Genomic DNA, 13,931 nt, shown 5'->3' on the forward strand with positions numbered 1-13,931 from the left:
GTCCCGTCGGCCAACGGGTATTTACTACGTAAGACTCATAAAACTTTAAGTTTTTAAAATACCTGCCTGTAGTGTACTATATACATACCTGTTTGATATAATGCTGTTGGTGCTCGCTGATCAAAGCAAATTGCTTACTGCACACAACTTGGCCCTCTTGTAAATTGGTTCTCCATAAAATCCATCCTTTTTGAATGTACAAATTCAATTATCCATTCTGCCATGCAGAATTAAAATTCTTAATAGAATATGAAATTTCCTAGAACCCTATAAAAGAAGCGAGAACACTTTGTTAGCAAAATGTAAATAACTGATACACTTTGTGGAGGTTATCGGAAATTTTACGCAAATAATTCCGATAAGCCGGAGCGGAGAATACAAAATTAAATAATTGAAATATCTTCAAAACTGTAGGCTATGAACTATTGAGGAAAAACAAGTTTCAATATTAATAGTTGATGTTCCTTTTAAATTATTGAAGTGGTCTCAATATCGCAGTGCTTCTTTTCTAGGGGATTTTCCCAGACACCTTCACTTACCTAACGATTGTTTTTGTTGTATAAATGTCTTTTAAGTTTAAACTTTCTTAGAATAGTTTATTTAACATCGAAATGACAACGAAAAAGACCATTAACACATACTCTATCTTATACAGAATCTGTTTTGTCGAAATGTATTTAAACCCCGACATGTAAAAGGTTTATTTATTTATTTAATTTACTTAATATTGTCAAAATGTTTAAAACTCATTAAATATTTACAACTTACGACGTTGTAAATCATTAGGCACCCATTAAAAATAATAATAACACATTCAACATACTAAAAATATCCGTAGAACTACCAAAACAGTTCAATAATTAGTCCATAATCCCTTTAAACTACCCCTTCCTACCGGTTTACAATGATAGCCCTAATTATCTGGACAAAACTGGTATTATAATAACGACGTAATTATAATTACAATAATGTTCAGTAATCGCCGTTTGATACTCTCCCAACTGACAATGATATATGAATGTAAATATCATGGTCTGTCTCGCCCCATGCTTGTCAAACAGAGGTACCCAAAAGGTAAGGCTATTCAATGTAAAACCAACTTGATTAATCATTCAGAGTTGGCACTGTCAATAAGTTTTGTCAAGTGAATAGTACCTCGTGAGGACCTTATGCAGTAAACGAAGGTTTTCTCTTCATTCGTAAGCTTAAGTTTCTGACGTTGAAATGTATGAAAACCAATTCCTCTAACTGGCTCTGGACAAATAATATCTTTACAGAAATAAAAATATTCTATCTGAGAATATTTCATTGTAGAACGCTGCCGCTGAGGTGAGTTGGTATGAACCTTTGATTTACTTAGGATACTTATATAAAGATAATATAAATATAGGACACAATACGTAACTAACTAAACCTATACTTAGTGGCCTATATTTTAAGTATATTATATAGTATTGAAAGGGAACAGGCGTGACTACAAATGCTATGACTAAATTTGGTTAAAATACTCCCGTGATTAGCGGTAAGTTTGGTTAAATCAATAGTGCGTGTCCAGGTATGAGTAGTGTGTTTGTGTCGCGTCACGAGAGCCCTTGTTTAACACCTAAACACTTTTTTCCGCTTGCTCACACTATAAGGTTAACAGGTTTTTGTATGAACGACGCAAAGGCGAATTAACCAGTCGATCGGCATCCACTGACCGGAGCGCATTACCTAATACGTTACTCACATAACAAGCAACATGAAGACCGCGCCTATATTACTCGTTGTTCTGCTGTCGTTCGTTTGTGTCAGCTATTGTAAAGACCTGATTGTGGGCTCCAGTTTCAACAACAGATTGATACATCAGCAAAAAGCCGAGTACAATGCCATCCCACTCAAGAAACGAGTTAAGGAGGTGTTCTTCTCAGACCCCGGACAACAGATTATCAAGGTAACAAGATTGTGAATTTAATAAGAAATTTAGATTTAATTAGGTACTTGTTTACTTGTATCTAGTACCTCATGACATTTTTAAGGTAGCAAAAGATAACTTAGACGTATTTTTCTACAAATTTTAATTGCCCATCACAAATCTCAAAGCAACCTGCTCTATTAATAATGTATTCTCAGAACTAAATCAATTACAAGTGCAGGTCTTGGTCAGGATTCTCTGAATGAAACTAGTTTGCTTCGAACTTGCAACAAACTTATTTATTAATATTTTCGTATGCGTCAGCTGGCACAACAAATTGTAAACTAGCGTGGAGCGCCACAGCCGGGACTACACCAAGAAAATAGAAACGTGTTTATTATAATAATCTAGTGAACAGGGTGTAACTGGGTACCAATTTTGCTTTGAAATTCTTAACTGAACTCTTAAATCAAAACCTATTCACGACAATGATGATTCCTTAATCTCTAATTTCTGTTGGGTCAAGCTATCAAATAGCTGATACCGTTATTTGTTTACAACATGTGTGTGTATAACATACTCCTAATGAGTCACTTCTGGAAACTGTTTAACCAATTAAGACTTATCAGCGTGTTGTGTCCCACACTCTTGTAATATGTCGTAACGTTGTGTTTGCTCTAGATGCTAGGTAACCACGAGCACTCCATTGTTTTAATTCCAGTCATAACTAGTTGAAATCTGGAACAAACACTGCGATATATTTTATAAGTACTTCGTACATAAGTCATGAGGTGTTTGTATTTTATGCCACAGGCCTTGTACACAGCTAATTGCAATACATTCCGAACTTTTTGTAGAGGTACCGCTCTCGAAAGGAATGCGCGTTGTATTTTGTGCCGCATTAGAGCGCTACAGCACAAGTCTTTGCGAGTCTCTTCCTTGAATTTATCACGAGTCAGCAACCAAGATCGCTTCACGCAGTAAACTCTAAATGTGAACGACCCCAACATGAACATAGTTCGATTATCTTTACCGATTGCGCTTGCAGAGCCTTACTATTTCTTGGAACCAAAGCAAACAGTATATTACTACCTTGACGTAAAGTGTACTGTCAGCAAACCGATCGGCTAATCTCGCTATATCTTATTTTAAGGACACTACACCTACACTAGTTAGTCTCTAGGTTAAAAGATTGTTTTGCATACAGTAACCTAGATCATCTCGGCAGCATTCGTATTAGTAACCATTTTTCATTGGGGTTTTTATTCAAATAACTGTCACAATTCTGTGATAGGGTTCAAGAAATTTCTATATTCAATTATTTGTCGTTTCACATTTTCATCGCTACCAAAGTAGGATACGCAAAAATATTTTTATTGCGACGAAACCCTCGGTAGTTATTCATAGCGTAGAGTTGGTATCTTCACAAAAATGCTGAAGCGCTGCGCCCGAGCGCTAAGGTGGTGAACTAAATACTCCGTATACTCACGTTGGCTGCGACCCCACGCGGGCCGCAGGGGCCTAAAATATGCGTTAAATTAAAGCCTGCATTTCATTTCCATTTGTCTTGCGATGCGCATATATTTTATTTGAAGCATACTAGAGAGTCACGTTAGCTCTCGTAATATATGATGGATTTTCACACTTTAGATGTTGACTAATGTGTTCCAAACTGAACGATTGAATAGATTTTAGTTTCAATACAACCACAATCAGGCTTATTAACTCGTGGTAATGTGGTTTGCTGCGGGAGCGTTGATCGTCGCCCCTGATTTAACAGTTGCCTGTCATGTTGCATTTAACCGGTTTTGACGACATTTACAACTATTCTAGTAAAAATCTAAAACTAGAACTGGTTACTAGTTAGCACTGATGTTCGCTCAATTGGCAGGCAACTGGCGCAGCGCACTGCAGGGCGTAGAACGGCTTTTCTCGGTTTCTACACATTTATCGGCACAATTTATTAACTTAAATTGATGTTTAAAGATTCAATCGGAAAATTTGAATTTGAATATTCACACGGTAAAGAAGAATTCAAAATTTTACATAACAGCATAACGTTAAACAATGAACGAATGATGAGTAGAAATATAATACTATAAAATGGTTCCCATCTCTTTCTGGTGTGAATTGTTATAATACATCATTTGTATACATGAATCATCGCATTTATCTCAATTTGATCATGGCCGGCTGTGACAATTACGAACTCGTTGCTTGTTTCTTTCCACGTGTATCAAATCAAAACTATGAAGCTTTATAAAAAATCGAACTGACTTTGTTTTTTAGTTTTTGTTTGAAAGTGTTTCGTTTTCGTAAACTCTTAAATAATTCATTTTTAGTTTTATGTTTTTTTAAACTTCACAACGATTTATATGATAAACAGGATTTTTTTGCAGGAGTTTTAAAACGCTTATTCGTTTTATATTTTTTGTTTAGACAGGACAAGACCTACTTTAGATATTTTGACGACAAAAGAACCTAGCCATATTATTCCTATTATACAATTGAAGTGCTAAGAGAAAATTGTATTGAGCAAAACGTGACTAGCGATATACAATAAATAGAGCTAGAGAATTCATGTAGGTATGTTGATACAATAAACAATAACAGTCATAGAAAATATTCATGTACGTAAGTACTACAGTTAGGTATGTATTTCCGTGATTCACACTTCAAACCGTTTCAATAAGTTACGTCAAGCGACGTAGTTGACAAGATTATTCATACGTATTATAAAAAGTAGATTCATTTGTTTCACTGAAAATATCTAGACTATTCAAGTAGGTACTTGATAACCTCTGTGTTCCCATTCGCGATTCGTTTGTAGTGTCATATAAGTCAAAATTAAAACTGTGTTAATGTCTTATGCATTTTTAAGTAGGAAAATCACGGATCATTAAACTATTAGCTGCCCGTTACAATGTGATAACATTAACTATTGTATTTAGATTAGCTGTCGGGGAATACCAGTAGGTATGGTACACTTCGACACTGAATCATATGTACATGTCGGCATTAATATAACCGGTTGGGACTGTCCACCTTGACATAATGTGGGTGTTGCAAGCTTTATGACACATTCATGGATATACATTTAATTCTCCAATTGGCATTGCCATTGAGATAGTCTTTGCTGATGTCAAGGTCATTTTTATAAAATAGTCAGTGACCCGCGGGTACGCGTGAGGTGCGGTCGCGTCATTCACCTACGGTGCTAGAAAAATGACGTCGAACTCGAAAGTAATTAAGTGCAATAACTGTAACATTGTGATATGTGAGGTGTTAGCCTATGTCCAGAACAAAATGGATGTTATGGATGAGGAAAGCTTAATGAGATTGTGTGTCACAAGTTTTTCTGAAGAGGAGATTGAAGCGGCTAAAAACTTGCTTTTCGATTCGATCACTACTACAAGACGTAAAATTTCGCGTAAGAGAGAAGGAAAATCACAGAGGGATCTTGCTGATATAATTACATTATTTAAAGAAACAGATCCGGAATTAGTACCCATATTTGTTGCTCGGGAACTACATAAATTACCACCAATATCGTTTGATCATCTGGATGCAAGTAAACTTCTGAAGGATATTTTGTTGTTGCAAAACGAACTAAAGATTATTAAGGATTCCTACGTGACTAACAAACAGTTAGATGATTTAAAATTACATATTGAGCAGTCCAAACACCAAACATTGGATTGTACAATAACTGATCTACCTCACAATACAGAAAAGCAAAACATAGCGATGACGCAGTCGTTGGCGGGTTGTCGCGAGCAAAGCGATGATACTCCGTCCCTGTCATACGCGGAATGCATCAATCGGTCTCTCGCTCTCTCACATACAAGCACGCGCGTGGAGGCCTCAACCGCGGTTTCGACACAGGTGCAACGCAAGCGCGCGAATCCTGAGCGCCCGAGTGTCGTACCGGAGACGGCGCGGTCTATATCACAAGCGATAAGCGGAAGCGAGAAAATACAACCAGATAAAGAAGAGAAGAATGGATGGACAATTGTACAAAAAAAGAAGCCAAAGTACAAGTTTGCAGGAAGTAGAGGAAAAGCGGCTTCGGATGTGGATATGAAATTTAAAGCTGCGGAAATAAATATTCCATTATTTATATCCCGTGTAGCTAAAGAAGTTACTGACAGCGACATTGCTGACTACATTCTGTCAAAGACTCAAACTGCAGTAACAATAAAGAAAATTATAATGCAAAAGGAAAGAAATTATAATGCATTTAAAATCTTTGTACCACACCACAAGCTCGCAATGTTTTTAGATGATAGTCTGTGGCCAGAAGGTGTGTCTTTTAGGCGCTTTGTTTACTTTAATAAAACTAAGAAGGCCGAAAACAATGTTGTGAATAGTGATGTGATACAAAACAATTAATAATGGGTATACAAACAAATACAACTGCAACAACTACTTTATTTAAATTTGTCAGTTTTAACTGTAAGTCGATAAAAAGATCAATTGATTGTGTCAGAAAATTGTGTCAGTCGGCGGATATCATAGCCTTACAAGAGACCTGGCTACTTCCCTATGACATACCGATACTGGGCACTGTTGACCAGGAGTTCGCATACACGGGCACGTCAGCAGTGGATATTTCAAACGGTGTTTTGAAAGGAAGACCTTACGGTGGCGTGGCAATACTGTGGCGTAAAAGTGTGTTCAAAGAGGTGACTGTTATCGAGTGCAATAATCCGCGTATCAGTGCAATAAAAGTGTCTATGAAAGACCGCGCATTTCTTGTGTTTAGTGTTTACATGCCGACAAATGGAATAGACAATTTGGAGGAGTTTACGACATGTTTTGGCGAGGTATGTGCGATAGTTGATCATTACGCTATAGAATCTATTTACGTACTAGGAGATTTTAATGCTCATCCGGGAGAACTGTTCGGTAACGAGCTAATTAATTTATGTATGGACCAACAATGGTCCTGTGTGGATATAGATGTGTTAGGAAGTGTATTAAGTAATTATACATTTATAAGCGAGGCTCACGGGTGTGTGAGGTGGCTCGATCACTGTGTTACTAGTCATTCTGCCAAACAAACTATTAAGAATGTATTTATTAATTATGACACGTTTTGGTCTGATCATTTGCCCCTAGTCATTGAGTGTGAATTAAGTGCAATTATATGTAAAAATAGTAATTATAATAAAAATATAAAAAATAAAGCTGTTTGGGGCTATAGAACTAAAGAACAAATAAAAAGCTATACCAAATTGTGCAATAGTAAACTGAAATTAATAGATTTTCCTGTTGAATTAAGAGAATGTAGTTATGATATTTGTAATTGTAAGGAACATAGAAATTGTCTAGATAAACTATATAAGGATATAATAATAGCATTAACAGACTCAGCCATTAACACTTGTGAAACTAAATCTCACTCGCGTAAGAAAAAACATGTAATAGGATGGAATAAGCATGTATGTGAAGCTCACAGGGAAGCTAGGAGTAAATTTTTATACTGGGTTTCTCAGGATAGGCCACAATCCGGTACTATATATGAAGAAATGTGTGAAAGTCGCAAATTATTTAAAAATAGATTAAAGTGGTGTCACAATAACAAAGAACAGATAAAAATGGAAATTATTTCGGAATGTCGTGCTTCTAAAAACTTTAGTGATTTTTGGAAAGCAACCAACAGTTTAAATCATAAGACTGGCCTTCCAGTGAGCGTGGGAAGTGCGAGTGATAGCAGAGATATAGCTGAACTGTTTAGAGAACATTTTACCACTAAGTCTCCACTGGGTTCTTCGTCTGCAGATCCTGGGTCCACCATGACCGGTGAATTGTATAGGGTGTCTGCTAAACAAGTTCGACAAATTGTGAGTAGCATGTCTAGGGGCAAGTCACCGGGTCATGATGGACTCAGTATCGAGCATCTAAAATACGCTGGTGTTCATTTACCGCGTGTGCTGGCAATGTTCTTTACCTTATGTCTGAATCACTCGTACTTGCCTATAGACCTTATGAAAACCATCGTAGTACCAATAGTTAAAAATAAAACTGGAGATTTGTCTGATAAGAACAATTACCGACCGATTTCCTTGGCTACAATTGTGGCCAAGGTGTTGGACAGTGTGCTCGACTCAGAACTTGATAAAAATATTAATATTCATGATGCTCAGTTTGGTTTTCGCGCGGGACTTTCCACTGAAAGCGCAATTCTGAGTCTGAAGCACACTGTCCAATACTACACGGAAAGAAGTACACCTGTGTATGCATGCTTTCTTGACCTCTCCAAGGCATTTGACCTTGTGTCGTATGACTTGTTATGGGAGAAACTCAAGAAAACCCGCGTGCCTACACAGGTACAACGGATTTTTCATTTCTGGTACCAAAACCAGAATAATTATGTAAGGTGGGCAAATGCCTTCTCGGACACGTACAGGTTGGAGTGCGGGGTGAGACAAGGTGGTTTGAGTTCTCCTAGGCTCTTCAACTTGTACGTGAATGAGCTTATAGTTGGGCTCAGCAGCACACGAGTGGGATGCTGGATTGACAACATTTGTATGAACAACTTTAGTTACGCAGACGACATGGTGCTGCTGACCCCAACTGTAAGTGCAATGAGGCAGTTGCTTGCAATATGTGAAACATATAGCATTCAGCATGGATTGATGTACAATGCTAAGAAGAGCGAGTACATGGTTTTCAAGGCCCCCGGTAAATGTACATTGAATGTGCCCGCAATAAAGCTAAATGGCATTGAACTAAAGCGGGTAGAAAAGTTTAAATATCTTGGACATTACGTTACAGAGGACCTTGAGGACCAGGTTGACATAGAACGGGAACGTAGGGCATTGGCGGTTAGAAGTAATATGCTGGCCCGCAGGTTTGTGCGTTGTAGTAAACAAGTTAAAGTCACTCTATTTAAAGCCTACTGTCAGACTTTCTACACGTGCAGCCTGTGGTTCAGATATACGCAGAGGACGCTCAATGCCTTACGTGTCCAATATAACAACGGGTTTAGGATGTTGTTGGGGTTGCCCCGTTTTTGCAGTGCCTCCGGTATGTTTGCGGAAGCCAGGGTAGACGGCTTCCACGCGGTAATACGCAAGCGGCTCGTATCACTACTGAGCAGGGTCAGGAGCAGCACCAACAGCATCCTGCAGGTTATTGCGGAAAAGCAGGACTCAGACATCCTGAAAGCATTTATACGCGCACAAATTTTACTATAAATCTTATTATTTTGTAATTATGTATGGACATTGTTCTGAAATAAAGATTATTATTATTATTATTATAATAGGTACGTAATGTCAAAAAGAAAGGATTCAATACTGTCATTTAAAGGGGTTATAGCCAATGTTGGTAGACTTCAAGAATAACACAGCTAGAACATTAAGGACAAGCAACGTAAACTAGACCTCTTGTTGGTCAGAGAAGCCTTGACCCCCTCCCAACCCCTCAATCCTTAAATGTCAGTAATCTGTAAGTCGAAGTCGCATTTCTTCATGATCGTATAATAAAAATATGACTATGGTTGTACGTGTAGGTAGATTTTGTGAGACATATAACAAAAATAAAACACGAGATTTTACGTTAGCTCCATATCCGAACGGCATTTAGAATCCGGTAAAGCCGCCTAAAATCGATTTAAATCTAACCTGCAATATCAAATAACTTTGGTAAACGTTGAACACATACTCGTTCCCTGACTTTAATAGGGATGCTTAAATGTTCCTAACTTAAACTCAAATCTGTGACGTCAAAGTTTGGATGACAGTCGGTAGAGAACGACGTTCAGGACCTAGAGTTCTCGTCATCTCTTTATACTTCAGTGCTAGTGACGTGACATTACTGTTCACCTCTAAGTATTAAATTACATAATGCTAGTATTTCATTAGCACTACATAAAGTAAACCGCTTTTTCCGGAATCTGAATTCCGAACTGAAATATTCATGATATTCGAGTATTTGTGTACCACAAAGCGTAATTCATAACATCGTACATTTATTCAACCGAACAGCAGTTCACAGCAGGTGTAATTAAGTTTTGTGAGCATTTAATAATGTAACCTCATTATTCCCAAAGGTTCAGTCGACTGCGAGGTCCTGGACTCGATTCCAGTTCGCGGAATGTGTAATTAGGTTTTCCTTTTAGGAACTTTTAGTTGGTGCTCAGAGTGTCCAGGGTTAGAAACTGTGCCGATATAGGGCAATAAGTTAACCTATATAATGTGAGACTCAAAACCGTCGTTAACGGAATGTGGGTCTTTTATTACGGTACCTGCAAGGTTGCTAACCCCTTAGAGAATATCGCTTGAAGGTGTTTCATACGATTCTTTACCTTTTGATTCTATCATAGGATTCGAATTATAAAAAATAATTTATAATAAGCATATATTTTAAATAATTCTTAGAACAAAATCTTATAAAAACAATGCCTAAAAACGGTGCATACCATTTGTAAATGTTTTTTTTTAAACCTCGCTTTAATTCGTATTCGTATTTTCCAGGGCATAATTCTCCGGGACTTGGACCACACTGATGCGATCCCCAGCGTGACTGCCGGCGGAGTCGGCTTCTCATACGCCAACATTAGGCTGAAGAGCGACCGAGGATCGGGCCTCAACTACCAGATCGAGATCTACGTCTGAACAGCCAAAGTCAAGACTCCCTTAACTATTAACTATGCTTAAGTTATATTTGTTTAGAAATACGTCATTAATTTGTTTATTCTTACAAAAAATATTTGTCAGAAAGTTTATATATTAAACTATCTGATAATAAAAAGGTAGTTTTTACTTGTGTCCATACAGAACTAATCGATGTAGTCAGGAATAACCCCACAAGTAGAGCAATTATCAAATACAAGACGATAAACAACACTCATAATTTGAACTGAACAATAAAAAACATGCTATATTACACTTATTACCCAGTACTCAAAGCCTTTTTTAATCAACAAAAACATAATTAAAAACAAGTAGTTCCTACTTCAAGAGATAATTTGAAATCAAGATAAAAGATACTATTATCATAGTATTGTTATTTCTGTATACGTTTATGTGTGTACTCGCATAATAAAATAAAACACAATCAAATTATGCACCAAGGTTACGTCCGTATTGTGAGGAAAATGTTGGGAGGAAAATATTGCGAGCACGCCGAGTGATGTCACCCGCCTTGGTCAACTGGAGACCACAACAGGAAATCTTCATTTAGCGAGGCTGATTGCCGAATGATGTCCCGCACAATTGCTGTGCATTAACAAACTGTGCTACGACATTTAAGGTACATTTCTGTGGATCGTAACCGAGTTATTGTTCGTCAGTCAACGCGCCCACGCGTCAATACGAAGCGTACATTTGCATCAGCTGCGTCGGAGGGAGCGAATTATCACGCGTCTACGGTCAAGAAATGCACCTTTACTAATGATATAGGCCAGCAATCAACCCTTCGTATCTCTTATAAAAACTACCTGCAACGCTTTATCCAGCAAGCTTTTTACCTAACGCTAATTAGGCGAAGACAAACAACTTTCTTCAGCTTTGTTCTTTCAAAATTTTATGAATAAGATTTTGAATGCGATTGTTTACATCTTTTTGTTAATTTAGCTGTTTATTCAAAATTATTAGATTTGTTCTTAGATAATTGTTTACATAACATCGGTCTGTACAGTCATACAGTCCTAAGGCGCGTTACCCGCTCAGGATCTTATTACAACTTTATACTGTCATTATTGATTTCATTAGTCTGTGTATCGCGATTGCAGATTTGACCTATACGATTACATTTACTACTTTTTGATCATCGTTCATCACTTTTTCATCATTAAAGAAAGTAATTAAAAGAACCGGCCAAGTTCGAGTCAGGCTGATGGCACCAATGGTTCCGTACAAACAGGTTGAACAAAAACAATGCGGTTACATGACAAATACATTTGAAGGCGTCACCCACCAACGAAAATAATGACCTAGTTTATTGGTATTTGTTTTATTCTTAAAAAAAGCCTTGTTTTTATAGCGGCAACACAAATATGCTGTCTGTGAAAATTTCAACAGTAGACCTATCACGGTTCATGAGATTCACCCTGTTGACAGACGGATGGATAAACAGCGGAGATTCAGTAGTAAGTTTACGTTTTATTATTTGGGTGGGAATGGCAACCAAAAAAAGTGTAATGATAAATAAAATATTAATCTGGATCGCGACCATGGATTTCGGAAAAAGAGTATGAAAATTGAGTGCCTGAGGCGCCTTATATTGCTGTGATCTTGTTTTCAAGTTTTTGCTCTATAATTAAATTGTTTCACGTAATTAACTTTTGAGTGTTTATTCAAAATATTATTTAAAAATATAAGATACATTAGTTAAAGCATTTTCTACGGTGGAGTTACTAAATGCGTTAGTGTCTCATCAGCACTCGCGTCCGGCTCGATAACGAGCTGACTACTTTGCTTGCACAATGCACCATCTTCGTAACAAAATGAATGATTCATTACTGTAAGATCTTTTTTAATCTTATTTTCTTTTTTTTACTTTGAACCTCGAGAACTCTGTTGCAAAGCTTTTGTTTTATTAGTAATTTATTTATAATTAAATGTATGGGTACTCACGTGAACATTTTCTAATAGGTATTGCTAATTAGTTGATAATGCAAACATTTTCCCTTGCATTATTTTATTACGGTCCATATTTTAGTGATCATGTAAAAAAACGTAGTCATCGGAATATGAAAGTGTATTGTTCAACCATAAGAAATTGAAGACGCTAATGACTCATTGTTCATTGTACTCATAAAGAGGAAGACGTATTTGATGCGCTTGTTCATTTTCCTGTCGGATTCAAACCCACTTCACGATCTATCTATCTGCATCAGTATATAATATATTTATGACTCTTGTATAAGAGAGTGACGTAAGCGACATACAACAACTCAAAACAATGGTTTATACGTACAAATACAGAGCCCTAAGCTTGGACTGTGAACCAAGCAAACCGTTGACTTTCGTCAAGGACTTTGTTCGACCTTCCAACCCTTAAAACAAACTTATCATGGCCATATAAAAACCAATGGAAAGGCAAGTAGGTACATATTGGGTCACAGCCTAACCGTTATCATTTGCTGCCCTCAGAAATAATTTCATGCGGCAAATGTTCAACAGGTAATAACGCATAAACGGCACACGTATGATGACAGGGATCCTATTATCGCTCGCCGACCAAAGTCCCTGCCACCCGGCCTATACAAAGGGTCTCCGCTAATTTATTGCCAAAATATCTTTTACAACACCCGCCTACAGATAATTAGACACCTACATTACTAAATATCTCTAAAATATATGCGAGCGTCGCCTTTTATTTATAGTACGGTCTGTATTGTGAAAGGGATTAATAGAATTCTACGCTCATACAATTTATCAATACAAAGGTTTTGATGTTGGAATAAAACATAGGATTTGCGTTACTATCGCTCGGATTTTGTTTCAGAACAGTAAAAACTATTTAATAAAGCGTTCGCAACGAGAGGAATGTTTCGTCGGCAAGTTTTTTATATAATTACAAAAAAATGCAGGGCTGCTTAATGGTGTCGTTGAAATTTTTTAAAGTTGGCATTTTGTACATTTAAAATACATGATGAGCACAACAAAAAACTGGATCTTAAATAAAGTTGTCATTTAATAACCATGATTTGATAAAACTTTAGCCCTGCGAGAATAAACCTTTATTAAAAATCAATCAAATTAAAGTAATACTTTGATTAAAAGATAACAACTCTGCTATTAAGGTCTTGTTGTTTCTGAAAACCGTCGTATTTAAATAAGTACACCATTCCCAAAGGAGAGGTGTAAGACGAAGCTTTAAAGATAACAACAAAAACAAAATTAACTGCGACAGCCTATTAAAACAGCTGAAGCTTTGAGTGCTATCCGTAAATGTTAAAGTAATTTGTGAACACTGCTCAGTCTACCGTCAGCTTGAATAATTTCATAAACATACCTACGTGTCCGCTCAACAGATTCATAACAGATCAATTTTGTTTTAATTAGAAAATGTCACTCCCAAA

The 13,931-nt window shown here is 36.9% G+C and overlaps 1 protein-coding gene across 1 annotated transcript; it reads left to right on the plus strand.

Annotated features, from left to right (window-relative positions):
• The first annotated feature begins 1,652 nt into the window (after positions 1 to 1,652).
• LOC113497510 lies at positions 1,653 to 10,805 on the plus strand. The gene is made up of 2 exons (XM_026877086.1): positions 1,653 to 1,933; positions 10,378 to 10,805. Exons 1-2 carry the CDS (start codon positions 1,742 to 1,744, stop codon positions 10,516 to 10,518), a joined length of 333 nt encoding a protein of 110 aa, XP_026732887.1. The 5' UTR covers positions 1,653 to 1,741; the 3' UTR covers positions 10,519 to 10,805.
• The last annotated feature ends 3,126 nt before the right edge of the window (positions 10,806 to 13,931 follow it).

Source organism: Trichoplusia ni, chromosome 9 (genome assembly GCF_003590095.1).
Source record: "Trichoplusia ni isolate ovarian cell line Hi5 chromosome 9, tn1, whole genome shotgun sequence".
Taxonomy (NCBI): Eukaryota; Metazoa; Arthropoda; class Insecta; order Lepidoptera; family Noctuidae; genus Trichoplusia; species Trichoplusia ni.

Excerpts from the sequence above, each read along its gene's own strand:
- LOC113497510 (XM_026877086.1), top strand. The coding sequence starts at position 1,742 with ATGAAGACCGCGCCTATATTACTCGTTGTTCTGCTGTCGTTCGTTTGT. Across the intron at positions 1,934-10,377 it reads CCGGACAACAGATTATCAAG|GGCATAATTCTCCGGGACTT; the intron begins GTAACAAGATTG and ends CGTATTTTCCAG.